Consider the following 22,498-nt stretch of genomic DNA (forward strand, 5'->3'; position numbering starts at 1 on the left):
CCTCTAATTCACCCATCGACGACATTTTTCTGTTGGTTGTAATTTTTTTTTTTACATGACTTTCAAGTAGTACTTTATTACTACCACAAAACAAGTTGAAGTTCCTTATTTTTTTGGACAGCAGGTTGAAAAATGTCGTGAAAATGGCTGATTTTTCTAGCATGGAATCGCCCATTTGTGTGTCTCTTCTGTTCTGGGTATACAGTCATGATACTTTTTAACACTTCAACATTAAAATGTTCTTATTTTTCTCTCTTTTCTCTCATTTCCTTTTTTGTAGACCTGAAAAGAGAAGCATCAATATGTCACATGTTAAAGCATCCACACATTGTTGAATTATTGGAGACATACAGTTCAGATGGACTACTCTATATGGTTTTTGAATAGTAAGTATATCTTTCACGTTCTTTGGCAAGGCCTAAGTCCCATTTTTGCCACTCTCCACCCAGGTGGAGTATATATGTAACTTTTAATCTGAGAATAGATATCTTGCAAGCTCTAATAACTTCATACACTATACAGGTATATTTCAGGGCCAAGCAGAGTTTATAGCTGACGAGGCTATCCTGATTAAATAGAAATAAAAATAGAAATGAAATGAAATTAACAGTTCCTAATCATATTCTAATGGACACTGCCTATTTCATTAAATTTTTGAAAAGTTATCTGCCTTGACTTCAATTATTGATTGATTTTAATATCCAATGTGCATTTGAGATCATGTCATATGAAGAACTTAAAATGAAATATAAATATTACATATAAAGAATAATCAGGTACATGTAGGTCTATAAAATGATGAATTATCTAGCCATGGTTATCAAAGCATTACAAGTCACGCTTCATGATTTCATAGGAAGTCTGACAAGGAAGGTCTTAATGGGTCATTGACTTGCAAGCGTCATAGATCATGATTTGTAACTCTCGTGAATGAGTGCTAATAAAATAAGAAAAATGATTTAGTTCTCCTCAACTGGTCCCCCGTGAATACATGTAGGTGTAATGACAAATATGAGGATTTATCAACGTATGTAAATCATTCATGTAATTTGTCGTCTCTTTTGTATTATGTATCATTATATGCAGTATAGTTGATGCTCAATTTCTGTATGATTCTTAGCATCTCAGTGTAAAGAAAACAGATGATATATGCACTATACATGTACACACCTTTTTTCTATCATTTCAAATGGACTGCTTTCCGTGAGAAGGGGATTTATTCTATCCCCAAATATGACGCTGCAGTCACACCCATAAAACTGACTCTCAGCCGACCGATCGTATCTCATTGGAAATAACGTAACAGCTTTGATCACTCTGTAGTCGGTTTCACCGGTGTGTCTGTAGCAGTAGTGAGGTTCAAGTTGGTGAGGTTTACTTCATGCAAGACCAAGATGGGATTGCCTACGAGCGATGTCCATTGATGGGAGAGAATTCCTTGTAGAAGAAAAAAACTATCATGCTATTTTTAGCCGTGGATGTTTAGGCCAGGCATTCTATAGAGTGATGTGCGTGCGTGTTTCCATCAATTTATTCGATTGAGAGGATGCCTGCATCTTTTGTTTAGGGGGGTTGGTGACAGTTCCGAGGGCTAGAATTTAGCTTATTCTTTCAAGATGTTTCATATTTTTTACTTTGCTCAGTAATCTTAAATGTATGTTCAGCCTTTGAGAAATGGGCATATCTATTGTTATTAGAATTAGAAATGAACAAAATACGTTTTTCAAATTCTGGGAGAACTTTTTATCAATGTATTGTGTTTGAAGCTATGCATGTTTCAAATAGATGAAACTATATTTTTATTGATGTTGCTTATTGACCATTTTGTCTTATCAATAGCTTAGAGAAATTGGATGAGGGATTTGGTCGACTCCGCCCTCAAACTGTTCAAAAGAGCCCTTGCTAAATCCCCATTCATGACAATGCAGAATGTTGCAGTAGGTTACAAAAAGTAGATTAAAAAATATATCTTCAATACATGTATATATTTATTTTAACTTTTTATATAAAATGCAATTTGAGTAAATAATCATTGGGACTTTACAAAAAAAAAAGTATCTGGAAACCATTTCCACGCATGGCTTGTCAGTACAAATTGTACGAACTTGTTTTACCATGCAGAATACCCTCATTTCATCATATAAAAATTCATGTCTGTTATTCCTTTCAATTATTTACAATTCTACAACCCTCTTTTTCACAGTCTGTTTTGACAAAGTAGATTTTGGATCAATAAAATATAGATTTCACCACTCCTCCATTTCTGACAGCATGTATGTAGTCTGCCTTCCAGGCAAAACTGTATTCAAGAAAGGGGAAGAAATATAATGTGGATATATGTCTTTCCATGTTATTGGAATCGTAAGAGCCCGTCTTCATAATCTGGAAATGGCTTTAATAAATTCTTTTAATTGTATTGATTTTTTTGTTGGTAAAATGAGATTTGTGTTTAGTATGTAGGCCTATTCCATTCCTACAGTGTACACATTGAGTAGGAGCTAGTTGTTGATGCACTAAATTTTTTAATACTGCATGTACAGTACAAGAAATTCAACTTGTCTGAAAGGCACGCTACATGTATTTATTCCCATGAGTGGTGAATTATGCATATAATGATTCGCTTTGATGCAACTAGCTATGCATGCTGCAGTGATGAGAGGACAAACGTATCAGCTTGATAATATTTCAGTCTTAGTTTGCATTAAAAATGTCATGTAATATTTGTTTTCCTTGAATTTGCATTGTACTTGACTCAAGTAGAATCCCCTGCTATGAATAGCAGTATACTAAAATGAAAATATAATACATGTACAAAAATATTTTCATTCACTAATCAACATTTTCTTTCTCTTTTTATTCCTCTCTGCTATATTTCTTCCTTCATATATTTTTCCTCATCTCTCTCATAATCTTCCCCCCCCCCAATTCATAAAAAACTTTGCTTCTGCCCCTCTCGCTCTTTTCTTCACTTTCGTGTTTGTTTATGCTCTCTCTTTGATGTTCTACCTGTTTTCTCTCTTTCTCTCCCCTCCTCTTTCACCCTCCTTTCTTCCATTCCCCTTCTATCTCTCCCGTTCTCTTTCTCTCTTCGTTCTTTCCCTATCTCTCCTTTTCCTTCTTGCTCTCACCCTCCTATTACCCTGTGCAGTATGGAAGGAGCAGACCTGTGTTTTGAGATTGTCAAAAGAGCGAATGCAGGCTTCGTCTACAGTGAAGCAGTATCAAGGTAAGTAACTTAATATTCATACCCCTTTCACACTGACCATTCTGGGGATACCCAGATGTTACCTGGATGAAAAATGAAAAATTCCTCCGGACTGCCGTTCGGACCCTTAGACCCTCTAGTTTGGTCTGCTGTATGCTTGGAAGCTCCCACCACTTTGAGACAGGAAATGAGAGGAAAATGTTGACCAGGGCTCCGTAACTCAAAGATTAGCGATCAATCGCTAAATGGACTGACCAATCAAGATCAATGTTACACGCGTATCTAGTTCAAAATACTGACCAGGAACCAATCAGAAGTGTTCTTTCATATTTGCTATTCATCGCTAAGCTTTGTGTCATGGGCCCCAGGGCCTGTATCATAGAGGTTTGTGACAGATATCAAATAATACAAGCATTCTGATTGGTTAATGTTCAGTGTTTCAACCAAGATGCCCATGTAACATTGATCTCAGTTGGCCATCACCACTCATTTCTGCGATTGATCCCCACCTTTGTGGTACAGACCCCTGATTCCCCAAACTGTTTATTATTCTTGACTTGTAATGGTCTTCATAAAAGTTTGATTAGGGTTTCTACAGAGACAGACGGCATGAAGCGTGTTTAATTAATGCTATGCCCTTTGGATATTCAAAGAGGAAGGACAAGTAGTCAAAGAACGTAGAAAGAGAGAGAGAGAAAGTGAAACAAGAACGTAAAGAGAGACATGATTGGGAGGAAGATTATTAACAAAAGTCCCTGTTCTCACAGCCTTGAAGAAAATTAAACTAGCATTATTAAAGCACATGTACCTTGATGAAAAAAAAATATTACAAAAGTTTTTCAAACTATGAAAAAATCATCATGATTGAGTGATTCCAGTTATCAGTTTGTTTTGAATAAACTGATTATATTTATTACTGTTAACTTGATTGCCAAGACTGTTGGATACATGGGATGTCTAAGATGGAAATTTGATACCTGTGCAAATTTTTGAAGCATAGTTGAAAAAAAAATTCAATAAGCATTGTTGATAGAAATGTGACAAATACCTACCACCACAACTTCTCCATGAAATTTATTAGCTCGGGGTCACCTTGCAGCATTATCCTCATGATTTGATGGTAATCAACCCAGTTTTGGGTACAATCAATCTACGTCCTGATATGCCCATCTGAAAAGGGCATGTTTAGACTTTGTATAATATGTATAAGACTTGTGTTTAAAAATATAATACAGAATTTGTGGTGGCACCAACAATAATAACGGTCCGGGTGGGTGTTTCATAAAGCTCTTCGTAAGTTAAGAGCGACTTTAAGAACGACTGGTGATCCTTTCTTGTGGTAAACGGTAGATTCATTGGCGATGGTTTAGCGCGTAAGAAAGGATCACCAATCGTTCTTAAAGTCACTCTTAACTTACGAACAGCTTTATGAAACGGCCCCCAAGGGGTCGTTTCATAAAGCTGTTTGTAAGTTAAGAGCGACTTTAAGAACGACTGGTGATCCTTTTTTGTGGTAAATGTTATTCACTAAATGTTCATTGGTGATTATCTTGCGTGTAAGAAAGGATCACCAGTTGTTCTTAAAGTCGCTCTTAACTTATAAACAGCTTTATGAAACACCCACCTGAAAAGGTAATGATTGATCCTACAAGTATACAACTTCTTTGGCTAGGTCTTTTTGGCAGAAGCAACTAATACTATGTGGGCAAGAAGGCAGGTCCTTACATTTCTTTTTGAGATTTGCAATATTCTGACTCATGAAAGAGTTCAATCTCTGGTGTTCTGCTACCCCAAATTTAATATCAAGCTAAAATATATCGAAATATATCAAACTTAAACTTTGTTGAGCTACGACGAAGGTCTCATGAAGCATGCTGCATTGTAAGCAAAAGCTTACCAAAAACAGAAATTTTTGTGGTTGTGGAAAAAAGAACATTATCCCAATTACATTTATAAATTCGAGTCCCATGTCTATACAGTAGTTTGCTGGTGAAGGAATATATTGATAACACTCTCTTCATTTCAGCCCTTAGCAACTGTTGCTAAGGAGGTCATAATTGATAACCACTGACACCAAGAGATAAAGATATGTATCTGGTTCATTGGGTATGTGAATTATTTATAGCCTCATCGGATTTCAATAAGGTCGTGGTAAAAAAAGAAGATAATTGCCAATGCCAGTTCAATATATGCTTACATGCTGGACCAAATACTACTACCACCACCAGCCACCCACCGCCATGACCACTATTAATAATAATAAAATGTTTTTAAAGCTTATTAAAATAGATCAAGCTCCAATTGCTTTCCAGAAAAAAAGGTAGAACAAAAAAGATATAATACCATGATATGAAAATATATAAAGAGTAAAAGTACACAAAATGAATTGTACAATGCCTACTTAGCTTGTTGTATGCGAGCAAATGGGAGGCTGAATGTCAAACATTTGTACAGTTGCACACACTACGTACCATCCAAAATGTACCGTTGCACGGCTTTAGGAGGTGACGTCACAATACGATTTTATTCATTGCGCTCAGTAAAAATGAAGGTGCAATACGCGTAGAGCCTGCTGGCTAAATGCGCAATGCTGCCCAAGGTCATGTGCGCTTGTGGGATTTTGCTTTTCGCTTTCAATATTTTTGCTCCCTTTTCATAGATCACTGCAGGGTAAATCTTTATTTTTTTTCATATTTTTGCTAGATTCCGAGGCGTTATACAACACAAATAGCGAATATTCATATTCGTGCAATGGTGTGAGATTTCGCATTCGGTGAAAGAAAGAAACACTCTATTCAACGAGGCATTAGTTGAGTTGAATAGAGCATCTTTCTTTCACCTCATGCGAAATCTTGCCTATTCGCTATTTTTTTCACTGTCCAATAAAAGTTTATTTCAGGGTGAAGAGATGACATTTTAGGGCTTTCATGAACGATTCGGGAGTTGTCTTTGGCCTGATGTGCAGTGGTAAAGCGTTTGAAAGTTTTGGTGCAGGTGGAGGAGGAGGAGAAGGAGGAGGGGGAGAAGGAGGAGAAAAAGGAAAAAGGAAGAAGAAGAAGACAGAAGAAAGAGGAGGAGGAAAGAAAGTAGGAGAAGAAGAAGAAAAAAAAGCTTGCAGAAACTTAATATCTTGACCCTTTAAAGAGATGGCTCCTGCCTTATTGCAGTCAATTATAGGTCATTCCGTAGAGATTGACGTGAGAGACGGGCAATTAGTATGCCCTGAGTCGAGGCATCCTTTTCTACCCATCACCTGGCTATCACCCGGTGACGTGTCTTTGATGCTTCGTCCCGTCTCCCCTGCTGAATCCCAACCAGTTGCTTTAATACTGACCACTGACTGCATGCCCGTCTTGGTTTACACATTTACGCCGCATCAGATACCCTCCATCCTGCCCGATATTCAATTCGTAGAGCAGGACGTGTGTGGGATGGGAGTTGCTTTAAAGGGCAACATCTCCTTTATGAGAAAACAGTAAAAAAAAGAAAAGCAGTCTTGTTTAAGTTTGAATCTAATTGGACAAGCAGTTTAAAATTTGAATTTACATAGATGTGATCATAGTATGGAAAGTTCAAACTCAAGAGAGGGCTACTGTGGTTGTCATGAAGTGCCCAGGCAAATTTCCTCAATATTTTAACACGGGAAAAATTATTTAAAAAATACATCATTAGTACTCCACTACTTTTATAACTCATGGGGGTAATACAAGATAGATTTCTGTAGACAGCAGATTAGGATTTGTTCTTAACGCATTCCCCTGATCAAATTGCCAACTCAAGATGTGCATGAACAAATGATTATCATCCCCTCATTATCTAGACTATTGATGTCTAACTTATCATCTCATTTCTTTGATCCATGTGCTTCGATGCAAATTGAGTTATTTCAAGGTTAGAGCTGTCCTTTAACGAAGGCCAGGTTGCATGACCCACATCTGTGATAAAGGGTCTTGATGCATGCGTAGTGTGACTGGTCAAAGATATCGTATGTCGATGGCTAATCAAACATCTCCATTCAGAAAGTATTTTGTAGAACTAAATGAAATTGAATTTGATTGAACTACATGTAGGTGTAAATTGAACTTAATTGCATTGAATGTGGTGGAATTGGATTGAATTGAATAAATCAAATTAATTTGAATTAAATTGAATTGGAATGAATTCAGATGAAATTGAATTCAAGTGAATGAATTAAGATGAAATTGAATTCAAATTGAATTATGGTGAATTGAAAGTTTATCAATACTGATATTGTATTCAAAACAGTAATTAAACCTTCAAAGAACAGTTCCTTTTTATAGAGTCCCCAACACTGGGGTCATCTGAGACATATCGTAAAAATAAACTGGAGCCCCCATTATTTCAAGGGGGGGGGGGGAGTCTTTTCCTTATTGACTATTTCAAGGTGATCATTGCTGGGGTGTGCTCCTCAAATTGAGATATACTCCAAGCCACACTAATTTGGATGTCGGTCTAAAGCAACCATCTCATCCTGAATTATTCACTCCCTCCTAGGGGGTACAGATGGGGGTAGTTATAGATATGGTGTGAAGGTGATGATGAAAAGTATTAAAGCCTGTCTTCAGTTATGGTAAATTCCCTCAAATGCACCTATTACTATTTTAATTTATTACCAGCTCATATAATTCAATTCAATTCAGCATTTATTTCCAATTCATTAAAAATACAAGTTGATATCATGATCATGTACAAACAAAGAAACAATAAAAATTAAAACATAATTATCATTGAAAAATAAATAAATACAGACGAAAGTGATAATCAAAGTATTATTGCCAAATCATTGAAATAATATTAAAACAAGACGAAAGATAAGTAATAAATAAATGGGAAAAAGGAGTGTACTATAAAGCCAGGAGAAGGCTTGTTAAAACGCACACACCCAAAATAAATAAATTCTTAAAATAATTGTAATATATGGATGCGGCAAGTATGCCTTAAAACAGTTTACATGTAGGTCCAGGATCTCTAATTAAAATGCGTTTTACAGGATAGATTTTGTGATTGTTCATGAAAATTTAATTTGATTGGGAGCCCAAGTTTGAATACCTGGTTGCAGCCTTCAGAGATCCAAAAATATCACCCCACTGACCAAATTTTATGTATGGAGAAGCATATCTATTGGTTTAGTAACATTCAGAAGAATGATCAACTTAAATTGCCTGGTTTACTGTTAATGGTTGAAATAGTTTGAATTCATGTCAATGAGACCAGTTCTTAATGATCATCCAAACTTGTATCAGTGATATAATACAGTGCAAAGAATTTTTTTTATATGAAATACAAGTCTCAACTTCTGAATAAGTCCTACAGTATATTTTCACTGTTTCTGAAGAATCGTCTGCTAAATTCATTTGAAAAGCTCATGACAGGAATGCCTAACGTCTCCTTTTAAATGCTGAATCTTTATGTTTACTCGGGATCAAGAATTTGAAGGATATCGAAGAGAGCTATACTTTGTTTGTAAATTTTGTATGAACGATGTTGATTTCTTTGTGCAAATATGGTATATGGAATACAAAACTTCTGGCTATACTTTAATGTGCATGATCAAAAAAAAAAAATCATGGTCATGTGATCATGAATTTCAGTTAACGAGGGTCCACCAGTGTTGCTGAAGTCAAATGTACAACTGAATTGAAGTAGGAGGGAATTTCATATCTCTTGTTGTGCTCTTAAACTTTCTTTGGGTATTCTGTTGGATCAATAATTCCAAAGGTTAAACTTTCAATTTAAGGTGAGAGACGGAGAGCTGAAAATAGCTGATAGGTTGTCAATATTTACCACTCTTGTAGGTCAGCAGTCCCCTTCTCAACTGATTTTTGATACAGAAAGAATTTCTTATCTCTAAAACCTTTATACGATGCTTCTTAAACTCTCTATGGGCTGATTTATTGGATCAATAATCCCAACTTTCACTTTAAGGTGAGAGGGAGAGCTGAAAATAGCCAATAGTTCGTCAATATTTACCACTCTTGTGGGCCAGAGCTACCCTTCTCATCATTAATGTGACTCATCGCCTGTAGGAGTTCCTTGCGAGACTCCGCCACGCTTGAAAGTGCATCAGTATCCAGCCCCTGCCTCCGACGTGATTAGGGCTGCTCAGAAGTATGTCTCGATGTGAATAATACATGGCGGAGGCCCCCAATCCTGTTTAGTTACCTAAAGAGGCTTATTCCCGGGATAGGGTTGAGATGCATGGCTTGGAATACGTTCTGTGCTGTGCAGGGATTCATCGAGAATGGAGAATGTTTCGAGTCTGCCTCGTTTGAATGTGATACCGGGTTATCATCGTGGATCTTTGATACCTTAATTGATTTCTTGTGTCACTCCTTCATTAATTCCTCCCTTCCTCCATCCTTTCTTTTTCCTCTCCGTCTTCTCTTTCTTCAAATTTGATTCTTTTCCTTTTCTTCTTCCGATGTGGGTGCTGCTTCAAGGTGCTGAAGATAAACACAGTGGTTGTGTGTATGTACAGTGAATATATATTCACGTATCCTATTCCATATATCCTATTCCACAATACAGCAAGATTCCACAACAGGATTTTTATGCAGCACTTTCCAAACTTTTCCGGCTTTTATTTTAGCATCCTAGTTACAGTGCCTGTCTTTATACCTATTGACACATTCATAGACTTTCTTTTTGAAAAGTATTTTTCTTGGGGTTGGATGTACATGTAGGGCATACATTTTTACACTGCAAACACAGTGGTGTTGAAATTACACTGCCAGTGTTCACAGAGCACCACATCAAGCATCTTACACCAGTGTTATGTTTATGGTGATAGTTCAACACACATTCTTTTTGTTATTTTAACACTTTGGTATAGTGTTCAACCTTCATGGTGTAAATTGAACGCCTGACGTTGTGGTCCTCGCAGAAAAGTGTCTGACATTATTCTCATTACCCTAGTTTTTATAACATAGTCTTTTCACTTCCTTTTTTTCCTTCTACCTCATTTTCCTTTAAGGGGTACTCCAGGCTGAAAACAATATGGCCCATATTCTGAACTGAGGTTTAAATCAAACCTTGGTTTAAAGTTGTGGTTTAACAATGGAGAGCCAATCGGGGCACAAATCCCTTACAGTACAAATCGATTTTATTAACTCATTTGACACTCAAATTGTACAATGAAAGATGAAAAGATGAAAATGAAAAGATGAAAATCCATATTTTATTGTTCGAAAAAGCATCAGGAAACAAAGTAGTACATAAGGCACATACGATATAAACAGAATTTTTGGCTCTCATAATTTTAGCACAGAGTTAGACCTTGGCGTAACTTGAACCTGACTTCAGAATACGGGCCTCTGACTTGAAGAGATAAAGTAGAATCAGACAAACAAAATACTGAAAATTTTTATCAAAATCGTACAGGGAATGAACAATTTAAAGTTTGGCAATATTTTGATGCAACAGTTCTACATGTATGCATGTCCTTATGAATATGTAATGGGCAAGTTGATGATGTCATATTTCCTCCTATTCTTTTGTATTGTATTATATTTCTTCCAATATTGTCCAAGAATTAAAAAAAATGGATAAACAACTGAATTAATGTTTAAGATTTCCATTGCTGCAACTTATTAAACATATAATTATATATATCATACACACGTATGAGAATATGAAATAGTTATGATTTCATGTAATAACACAAGAAAAAAGAAGGTGGGTTCATGACATCAGATCGAACGCCTATTGAATATTCATGACGACATGCATGTAACAGTTTTCACAAAAATATTGCTAAATTGAAAATTCAGCAATTTTAATGTTTGGCATCAGATTCTGATGAATTTTTCACCAGTCTGCTCAGTGAATGTTATTCTTTTTATCTAGACCTAATTATTTTCAACCTGGAGTACCCCTTTAAGTAATTTCTTTCCCCCTATTATCACCCATTTTCTCTTTCACCACTCCCCCAACTCTTTCAAGTCTTGAAGAATAATTCATATTCCAGGGGATCCTTTTATACAGTTTAGCTACCTAAAGAAGCTGAATCCCTGGATAGCGCGGGAACGTGACTTGGAATACAACACTGATCTGTGCCAAAGATGAAGTGAGAGGAATCCTTTGAATGCGTGCTGTTTGAATGCGCTATCCAGCAATCGCACATACCTTTCATTATGAACTTTTGCCATAAATTTTGTTTATCTCTCTTTAATAGTTCTCCATGATAATTAATTTCCTCACATCTCCCTTTTTTTATTCTGAATATCATTGTCCTGAATTGTTTTATTACCTTTTTACTCCTTTCAATGCCAATCATCTTCTCCGTCAGTCTCTGATATAGGCCTATCTCATTTACCTTTTCTGTCAGAAACTTTTACCTTAATCACTTATCCATTATTGTCTTTTCTTCTGCCCTATTGAGATAGTAATTGAGCCTTGTTTCAAAACTTTTAAGTCAATGATCGTGAGAATTAGGATAAGATGGTGCGTTAACACAGTGCTTTCACTATGAATTAATGATCCTTGTTGAAATGCAGATTATCATTTGCATAATAATAATAATACTAATATTGCACAATTTCTGTATGTATATACTCAACTGCGCATTACAATAATGTTATTATTACCCTGGCTATAGCCGTGCTGCCTACAGGCGCTCTGGCATTCGAGGAATTTCTTCCTGCCGGTTACCCATTCACCTCACCTGGGTTGAGTGCAGCACAATGTGGGTAAATTTCTTACCGAAGGAAAACACGCCATGGCTGGGATTCGAACCCACGTCACTCAGAGTGAAAGAAGAGAGTCATAACCACTTGACCACGTGTGTCTCTCATAATGAAATAAGATCACCTTTTTTCCTATTTTCAAAGATGTGTTCTGGAGTGAAAGGGGAGGAGACGGGGAACTTTTAAAAGTTTGAACAACCGCGTATGTCGTCTGCGCGTCAGCAGCTAAGCAATTTAGTTGCGACATCATCGTTTAGGATAAATCTGATTGGCTGACAGTAAGAAAATCACAGAAGGATCGCAGGAAGATCTGACACGTCAAATGCCTAAGATTTGGTCTGTGATTCTTCTGCAACATTGGTCTGTGATTCTCCTGCAACAAGTGGGATCGCAGTTGCAGCACGTAGGAGGTTGGGCCCTTGGGGGACACTGCGATTTTGTTGCAATCAGATCTTATTGCAATTGTGTCGCGTAGGGTGCGGCAGGCTTTAGACTTGTACCTGTTGACGTGATTCCTAGACACAGTAGGCCTACATTCTTTGATTTTTTTGTAAACATCCATGCTGCACAAGATATTAAACTTCCAGCCATAATGGTTACTTTATCAGGGGCCGTTTCATAAAACTTGTTGTAATAACAAACTTGCAATAACATTTATAATCTAGCGAAATCCTTCAATTTGATTGGCTGATAGTAAATTTGTTATAGAAATTGAGCAGTTGTTATCATAACAAGACTTTATGAAATGGGACCCTGAACTCCATAATAGATATTCAATTTGGTATTCACAAACAAAACAATTACCGAACCAGGCTAAGGTATGCACATCCCTCTTAGGGTCGAAATTGAAATTGGAGAATCAGATGAAATTGATATCGGGGAATGAAGAGAAGAAGTTTAATATATGCTTCACATTTAATAAATCAATTTGTATGTTTTCTTCCTTGCAGCCATTATATGAGACAGATCATGGAGGCATTAAGGTATTGCCATGACAACGATATTATCCACCGTGACATTAAGGTGAGTTAGTCTAAGAAACTAGTCTCCTTATTCAACATACTTGGAACACCTACATGTATGTATGTATATTAAAAAAATCAAAAGTGGACTAGTTAAAGAAGCTTAGTGGGCATAGGTACTTATTGATTAATTTAGAAGATTAAGAAATCATAGGCAATCAAAACCTTTGTTAGGTTTTGATTTTTCTTAGCAATCATTAGTTCTTTTTGTTATATATTTGGAAAGTGCGACTTGAAATATTTAACATGTATGTAAAACATTACAATAAAATATATGTTAGAACTGATAATGATTTAAGGAATTCTGATTTTTTTTGTGTGTCTCAAATGTATTCTCAATATTCTATTTGGATAAACAAATGGTAGCCTCTATTCTTTCTAAGCTTTGAATAGTTTCTTTAATTTTCACAGTGGGAAATTTCCTTCCAATAAATTAGAAAGTCAAAATAGTTCTGCTCAGAACACATGACAACAAAAAACAAGTTATATGCCATTTGTGAAAATTACATGCATTTTCTCAAAATAGATCGATAACTTGCATTCTTAAAAAAAAATAGAACAAAAGGCGTAATGCAAAAGGTCTTCATTCAGAGACTAACCTAACCGTGCTGAAACACATGCATAGAAACCAAGACGCAGACATGCAGAGGGATGTAATGATTCATGCATTATTCGATGACTTTCTCTGAGATGATTCGATTCTCTGTGACCTTCATCTTTCAAAACTGGACTTGGGGCTAGTATCACAAAGCTTAGCAATCATTGTAGAACATTTTTCTACGATCGATTGCATTGACTACAATGTACAATTAATCATAAAGATTGAGTGTATGATTAATCGCTAAACTTTGTGTTATGCGACGCAGATATTTTTTGTGTGTTCCCGTGGCCGACTCCCACCTTCCTCTAGAGAGGCATAAAGGGAGTTATTATGTGGTTGTGATTAGATTTTAAAGTAATTTGGTAAATTTACCAAAAAGAAAAAAAATACAAATGTGTGATGCTAAATTGTTTTGGATTTAGGATTGCTTTTCTTTTTCCTTAGACACAAAATATATTGCCTCATATTAGTTTTTCATTTTATCATTATTTATGTTGTTCATTCATTTATTTTTATTTATTTGGTATTAGTTGATTAATTATTTATCTATTTACTTATTGATTTGATTTATTATTTGATTAATTAATTAATCAATCACAATTTATTAAGGAATGAATGAATAAATAGATAATTAAATAAAAAATGTATATATAAATAAGTAAATAAATGAACTTGATTTACTAATTAATCAACATATTAATTCATCTATTTATTTTTAACAATTAATTTGTCTATTTACTTTTTGTATATTTTGTGACCACCATTATTATCATAATCCAAATGTTCTGGAGTGTATCCTAGGTTATTTATTATAAATATGCTGGCATTGAACCAATAAAGTATATTTGCCTGAGAAAGGTATTAAGATCTTGATTACACTTCATTTTTACATTCACTATACTCCACCTGATATCTCTGAGATTAACTATTCAACTCCATTCTCCTTCTTGCAGCCACATTGTGTATTACTAGCTACAAAGGAAAACTCGGCCCCAGTCAAACTAGGAGGGTTCGGTATTGCTATTCCTCTACCGTCGTCAGGCCTCATAGCAGGAGGTGAGTTCCTATAAAAGTCAATACGAGCTAACAGCCTTGTAAAGCACTTTCTCAAATCCTCAGCTTCTCATATCTGGCCTGGGGGTGTTACATAAAGCTGTTCGTAAGTTTAAAAGAACGACGGGTGAACCTTTCTTACGTGCTAAATCATCGCCAATGAACATTTTGGTGTGTACCATTTACCACAAGAAAGGATCACCAGTCGTTCTTAGAGTCACTCTTAACTTAAGAACATCTTTATGAAATGGCTCCAAGGTCCTTTACTCATAATGCAATACTTTGAACATGATATGGACCTACTTGAATGAGAACACACTAATTCAGGTCTAAAAGCCAATATGAACCAACAGACTTGTATAGCCGCATCTCAAGTCCTTAACTACTCATATCTGGTCAGGTCATGTACCCATAATGCAACATTGTGTGGAAGAGCCGTGGTGTAGTGGTTCTGACTCTCGCCTTGTAAACAGAGGGTCGTGTGTTCGAATCCCACCACGGTCTAGCGTCCTTTGGCAAGGCGTTAATCCACACTTTGCCACTCTCGACCCAGGTGCTAAATGGGTACCCGGTAGGATGCGAAAGATATTGTATGTTTGAATTTGCCAGCGCCATAATGAGGCTGCGATGAATGCAAGGAATGCTCCCCAGGGAGTGGAAATTGTGCACTTTTCGTGCGGGATTGAAATGAATCCAATGACCGGGGTAATAATATGCTGCAACGCGCTTTGATCCATTCTGGGAAAAGCGCTATATAAAAATTGGCTATTAGTATTATTATTATTATTATTATTGTAAACGGCGTAGTCATAATATGGACCTCCTTGAATGAGAACACATTAATTCACCTCTAAATACATTCAAAGTGCAATAATTATGTTACCGAGCAGCAAAACAAGTACATGTACTTTTCCCCTCAAAATATTTTAGTTTCCCTACAAAAATAATAGTATTGGCTAATTTATTCTCAGTCATTTAATGATTTCAAAAGTTTGATGAGTGACCACACACAGTAATGCTTGCAGTATAGCAGATCACATAAATAGTACATTTTTTAAATAACATTTCTCCTCGTGTTCAATCTCCATTCTAGGACGGATTGGTACACCACACTTCATGGCACCGGAGGTGGTGCGCCGTGAACCGTACGGTAAACCTGTAGATATCTGGGGATGCGGTGTGATGCTCTTCATCCTACTCAGCGGCTCTCTGCCGTTCTTTGGAACCAAGGATAGACTCTTCGACATGATCACCAAGGGAAGATATAATGTAAGAAGAAGATTTAGGCTCTGCCTTGGCCCTAGGGTGCCTTAAGGCTTTTATTTTTTGATACCTCAGCCTTGAGGCTCAGAAGCCTTGAAGCCTTGAAAACCCTAGGCTTTTTAAAACCAAGGCATATGGCATATACAGTCATTTTCATTTATTAAGGCCACATATTAGGAGTAATATATGTTTGATGATTACAAAAATTTCAAAGTTTGTTGGTGTCAACAAGGGACAACTCATCTAGACCGTGTCAAATTTGTACTTCTAACTTTTTCTCTTCATTTTATGATGTGCTTGGGTATGCTCTTGCAACAAGATTAAAAACAAATTCTACACTTTTCTCTCTCATATGATAAACAATATAAGATTTTATGAAGGCCATGTATGAACATTTTGACTTCAAACACTGTTTTTCCAATTATAGTACAGTGTTGTTGTACAGTCTACAAATAATTCCTGGATGCATTATGTTTGATGATGACAAGTTTTCATTTAAAGTTTGGAGGTGTTAACAAGGGTCAACTCCACTAGATATGTCCGTAGTTAAAGGGATGGTCCGGGCTGAAAGTATTTATAGCTTGATAAATAGAGTAGAATTCACTGAGCAAAATGCCGAAAATTTCATCAAAATCGGATAACAAATAACAAAGTTATTGAATTTTAAAATTAAGCAATATTTTGTGAAAACAGCTGTCATGAATATTCATTAGGTGGGCTGATGATGTCACATCCCCACTTGTTCTTTTGTATTTTATTATATGAAATTAGGTTTATTCAATTTTTTTCCTCCAAGAACTAGACAAATTGGATTGACAACTGATTTAGTGCATCAGATATTTATTGCTGCAACTTATTTCATTATAAGGGAGACATATTATTCACACAAGTATGAAATAATAAAAAAATTATGATTTTATGTAATAACATAAGAAAACGGAAAGTGGAGATGTGACATCATCAGCCCACCTAATGAATATTCATGACGACTGTTATCACAAAATATTGCTTAACTTTAAACTTCAATAACTTTGTTATTTGTTATCCGATTTTGATGAAATTTTCGGCATTTTGCTCAGTGAATTCTACTCTATTTATTAAGATATAAATATTTTCAGCCCAGACCATCCCTTTAAGTTGGTTGTTAAGTTATTTAAGGTAGTTATGTTGGATGTTAAGTTATTTAAGGTATTTAAGTTGAATAAGTAATTGAGCTTAGATAATTTTGTGAAGTAGTTATGTTTCATAATGTAAAGCGCTTAGAGAATTTTTAATAGGCGCTATATAAATATTGAATTATTATTATCATTAGACCATGTCAAATTTGTACTTCTAACTTTTTTTCCTATTCATTGTCTTATTTATAAACTTTTTTTCTATCTCTCAGATGAAGCCCCGCCAGTGGGATCACATTTCCGGTGACGCCAAGGATCTGATCCGTAGCATGCTGTCCGTCGACCCTCGACAACGTATCACAGTAGAGGAAGCCCTTGCTCACCCTTGGCTAAGGGTAGGTCCACCAACCCCCACGGTAATTGGAGGGTGATGTGAACGGACCCCAAGTTGAAGTTCAATAATGTGTGCTGTGCTGTTCACACATTCACATATAATCTCTATCACCATGCATAATTGGAGAGTGATGTGAACAGACCCCATACCACAAGTTCAATAATGTGTGCTGTGCACACATTCACATATAATCTTTATCACCAGTGTCATTAGAGGCTGATGTGAACAGACCTCAATTACAAGTTCAATAATATGTGCTGTGCCGTGCACATGTTCACATATTATTTTTTATCACCATGTAATTAGAGGGTGATGTGAACAGACCCCAATTACAAGTTCAATAATGTGTGCTGTGCCGTGCACACATTTTCACATATAATCTCTATCACCATGCATAATTGGAGAGTGATGTGAACAGACCCTGACCACAAGTTCAATTATGTGTGCTGTGCTGTGCAAACATTCACATATAATCTTTATTACCATGCAATCGGTATGGAGTGTGCTGTGTTTGTGTGTGTTTGTTAGGCAGTCGCGGGAAGGAAAATGTCAAAAATGAAAAAAAAGGGGCCGTGAAGACATACAACTATGATAATGTAACTCTGCTATCATGGCAGCTACATGTACCATGACAATGTAGAATAAGGATTAATCAGTAGAGCTATCAGTGAGATCTCAGGAAAATTGGAGTGTTCAAATGACCTGGACTCCTGGACCTCAAACCTCTACAAAGTATGGTGACCGCACTTTTTCTTCAATTGCCCCTTCCCTTTGGAATAAGCTACCATCTTACATTCATAATGCCAAGTCTGTGAATCAGTTCAAAAACCTACCTGTTTAATAGATGATTCACAGTTGTGGGTTGGTCAATTGGAGGTGCACACCAGTTTTGATTTTTGATTATTAGTATAGTTGTATTAGCTGTGTCATTTTCCCCTGCCACTTTTTTTTAAACCCAAGTACGAACCATAAACAAAACACAGTGCGCTTAGAAACACCAGTAGTAAGCGCCTTATAAATGTTATGTATTATTATTATGATTTTGAAAGAGAAACATGGTGTTGGGATACAACATGCATTGTGAAACACCAAATTCAGAGGCTATTTTAATTGAAATAGAAGTGGGGAAGAATTGAAAGTATTTTATTCCTGTTGAATAGACAAGAGTTGAAACGAGACTACACATAATTCAACTTTTAACCGGTTACAGAACAATTTTGCTGCAGTGACAAATGCTCAGATGCAAAATCTGTACGTTGCCCCAAACCTAAAACCTAAACTCCAAAACTAAGTAAACCCTAGTTCTTATCTTTACGTTATTCTGAACCAAAAACTCAATTGATATCCTAACTCCAACCCTATGCCCTCTGAGATATAAAGACCAGAGCAACTTTCGCAGGAGCATGTGTCGTGTCACCCTTTTAACCATGCTTTAACATTGGGCACATTTGGGAATACAGGCTATCACAATAAATCATCACAGCTAGGGATTAGGGTGAATTAGCTGGATATGGGCAAATTAGCTGGTTATGGGCAAATTACACCTATAATTGTGGCTTGAAAGATGTCAAGATGAAATGTTTCAGACAGGTCAATGAGATAATCACTTTCTTCTCGGTAAATTTGTTAACATTCTTAAGTTTCACTAAGTTTGTCATGTTTTCAATATTTACCCGACACTTATTAAAAGTAGGAAGTGAGTTTTGCTCCACCCATTGATTAAAGAAAGGAAAGCAGAATGGGAAAATGATTGAATACCGGTAATATATAGAGACTAGAAGTATAAGAGGATGAGAAAGTCAGTTAGTATAATGCAAAAGGGATATTTATTGATAAAGGAATTATTATTTTTAGTATTATTTTATTGGTCATTTTTATCGTGTTCAGAAGCAAAAGAAGAGAATGCGCGCACACACATTTCTTTTTAATGATGACTTAACAAAAAATGAAAAATGAAAGTTACCCCCCCCCAAAATACCTTGTTGTACCTTCACCTGTACCTGAAAATTAATTTCTAGATGGATTTTCCTTCAGTAATGTGCAAGCCTTTACAATTATGGTTTCCAAGTAAATTAATAATCAGTTGAATGTATGTTTTATCATGTTATTGGGAGCATGGTTTGTGTGTCTGCAATGCTGTGTGTTAGGGTTTGGACTTAATACCCAAAGCCAGCATCAAAGAAAATGCATAGGACTGGAGTATATTATTTTTATGAAGAGTGCTGCGCTGTGCTGAAATAACATAAAAATGTGCTGAGATAATGTAAAACGTGATGGGCATTACAAATTCTGCTGCCATCTTAAATGAAAAACTTCCATTGTACCACTTCTTTCACCTTTAAATTGTTTATTAACTTTTAAAAAATGTATGTATTACAAACTATATTTCCCAAGTGAGGTTAACTAAATTTACATGACTGCAATCAGATTTTCACAAATCAAAGCAAATCTGAGGAGCATATAGTATGCTGCCAGCTTAAATGAAAAACTTCCATTGTACCACTTCTTTCACCTTTATTTTGTTAATTAACTTTAAAAAATGTATGTATTACGAACTATATTTCCCAAGTGAGGTTAGCTAAATTTACATGACTGCAGTAAGATTTTCAAAAATCCAAGCAAATCTGAGGAGCATATACTGTAGTATACTGGTTCCCAAGCCATCTGCATGGTAACAGGAGTTCCTGGTTTAAATCTCGTCATAAACTACAAGTTGATTATTTTGCAACTACTCATACGCTAACAAAAAACACTTAATCGTTTCTATTTTGCATAGTACTTAAAAAAAATGAGTGGAATTAAGTTTTTCGGTGTGATTTTTCTGATGCATAAACTTACAAGAATGGGGGTACATATAGAAGTAAAGTAACTTTGCTTTGCTTTTACCATTTTCATTTGCTTTCATGATTATGCGTTATCTATTACCCAAAAGTTATTTCATATTTCGCAAAAAAAAAATTATTTTGCAAGAGCAAATGCATGCATATCTATCCAACAGTATATTATTTTATTTATTGAAGTGCTACAAATGTATTTTTTATAGTTTCATATATATGTATATCATGGTTTTGTACCAAATGTTTTTGCTCACACTTGATTGTACATGTCCATGAGTCAGGAAGGGGGGGGGGGTAGTTGGAGAATTGGATGTGCATGCAATTCATATGAAATTGTTAAAGTACACATTTTTGAGGGTTTTATGTCAAAGTTATTTCATCCACCAATAACAATAAAATGATTAGGTGAGAAAGTAATTATCTATATTGGAAATAAAGGATATTTGATAGCAGTAGGGGCATAGAGAGAACAAGAAATAGGTAATGATCTGGTTGATTGATTGGTGGGGATTTTTTTACCTGATTGCTAAGAAAGCATGAATGCTCGTAAGCAGCAACCAGAGGAACGACGGCTTAAGGTCCTCTCCGAAGGACCTGGTAATGAGGATTAATGCCTTACCAAAGGGCACTAGCGCACCAAGTGGGAATCGAACCCGGGTCACCGGAATACGAATCCCCCGCTCTACCGACTGAGCTATCGCGCCTCTTTGTTCTCTGTTTCTTCTTCTGGAAAAAATTATTGTTCATACTGTTAGTAAGCTTAGAGGGGATTTTCTACCATTTTGCTCTTCTGCATTGAATCACATGTACCGGTATTCATTTAAAGACATTGTTTTCTGTGGTGTCACAAAACAAGCTGAATAAGTAGTCCCTAATAGGAATGTATAGTAACTTACATGATTGAAGGATGTGTCAATATGTATGTATATGTATTTGTACCATGTCATAGTATTTTAATCTATTGTTTATGTTTTTGCTTTTATTATCATATAGGAGAGGGACAAGTTTGCACCCAAGATACACCTGTTAGAGACGGTGGAGGAGCTCAAGAAATTCAACGCCAGAAGAAAACTGAAGGTAAAAATATAAGTTCATGGTTAAATGACCAAAAGTTTATTTTAATAAAACAATATGAAGCCGTGTTGATACAGACCTTATTACTGCAGAGCATTTGAGCAAAACCAACCTGCCATGAGAATCACCTTTTTTGTGCCCTGTATCAGAGCAGAAACCCCATTTGCAAAAAGTTTCTTTTCACATCATTTGGCTGAAGAAGCACCCGCTTGCAGTAATCTAATGCTTGGTACTAAAAGTATTTTTCCTCTGGTCCTTAATTTTGAATACACTGCACCTACAAAAGCTGAAAAGCTTCTAGGTTACAAGTCACAGAAGTTGTGATTTCCCCTATTGTGTGAAAGATGTTATACCATTAATAAACAAAAAGCACTCGCATAATCTCTCAGCAATTAAATAAATTTGTACTCCATGAAATAGTATTAGATTGTGATGATTTGATTATGTCATAACACCTACAGTGTATAGGTTTTCATCATTGTCTCATCTATCAAAATTAGTTAACACAATTTCATCTTAACTCAGAGAGACTTGTGCTCAAGATAACTTAGAAATTATAAAAGAGATGAATATGGAAAATGAGTATTATATTCAAATCACATTGTGTTCAATTGATTAATAGTTTTTTTTTTTGGTTGCTTTAATCTGAATTTCAGGGTGCTGTATTAGCAGCTGTAGCCAGTCACAAGTTCACAAGCTTCTACAGTGATCCAAATACAAAACACATCACAGACTTTGCAGATGATGATCCTACATCTTCAGGTAAGTCTCCTAAGATTTCATTCAAGGCTTGGTTTCACTGCACTTCTGGAATGCAGAGAGGATGTGAAACGGAAAAGAATCTTGTAGTCGTTTGAAAACGTTATATATCCGTTGTGTACTCTTAGCATACGTGTTTCGTTTGCTCTATATCCATTGAGCATCTGTCCACTGTCATTTCATTGTTCGCCCGTTTTGTCCATTGTCTGGAGCGGCTGAAAACGGATGGAGCCACCCCAAAATTTTGCTTGTCCGCTGTATGCGTTATGAATACGCTTTGTGTCCGTCGGCCAGTGGGACCAGGCCTTTAGATTGAAGGTGTTACACAAAGAGTAAAGTGTGACTTATGATCGCTCTTAAATCCAACTTTTATTGTGGGATCTAGTGCATGTCCAGGTCAGATCATGTTTAGGGGACACCCATTGCTTTAGTCTTACTTGTGATATTTTTAATACCGTTCCGGGGGCCAA

The 22,498-nt window shown here is 36.0% G+C and overlaps 1 protein-coding gene across 3 annotated transcripts in view; it reads left to right on the top strand.

The window, feature by feature from the left end:
- Nucleotides 1–281: 281 nt before the first annotated feature.
- LOC129278484 (peripheral plasma membrane protein CASK-like) overlaps nt 282–22,498 on the top strand; it is a 98,274-nt gene continuing 76,057 nt past the window's right edge. Inside the window, exons 1-8 of one of the 3 annotated variants that reach the window (XM_064111653.1) lie at nt 282–386; nt 3,149–3,226; nt 12,861–12,933; nt 14,487–14,589; nt 15,680–15,855; nt 17,237–17,380; nt 21,189–21,272; nt 21,926–22,031. In XM_064111653.1, the coding sequence (XP_063967723.1) occupies nt 310–386; nt 3,149–3,226; nt 12,861–12,933; nt 14,487–14,589; nt 15,680–15,855; nt 17,237–17,380; nt 21,189–21,272; nt 21,926–22,031 (841 nt within the window). In that variant the 5' untranslated portion in view covers nt 282–309. The remainder of the gene's footprint in view (nt 387–3,148; nt 3,227–12,860; nt 12,934–14,486; nt 14,590–15,679; nt 15,856–17,236; nt 17,381–21,188; nt 21,273–21,925; nt 22,032–22,498) is intronic. The other 2 variants (XM_064111654.1, XM_064111655.1) reach the window with 2 other exon arrangements.

This window comes from Lytechinus pictus, chromosome 16 (genome assembly GCF_037042905.1).
Source record: "Lytechinus pictus isolate F3 Inbred chromosome 16, Lp3.0, whole genome shotgun sequence".
Lineage (NCBI taxonomy): Eukaryota > Metazoa > Echinodermata > Echinoidea > Temnopleuroida > Toxopneustidae > Lytechinus > Lytechinus pictus.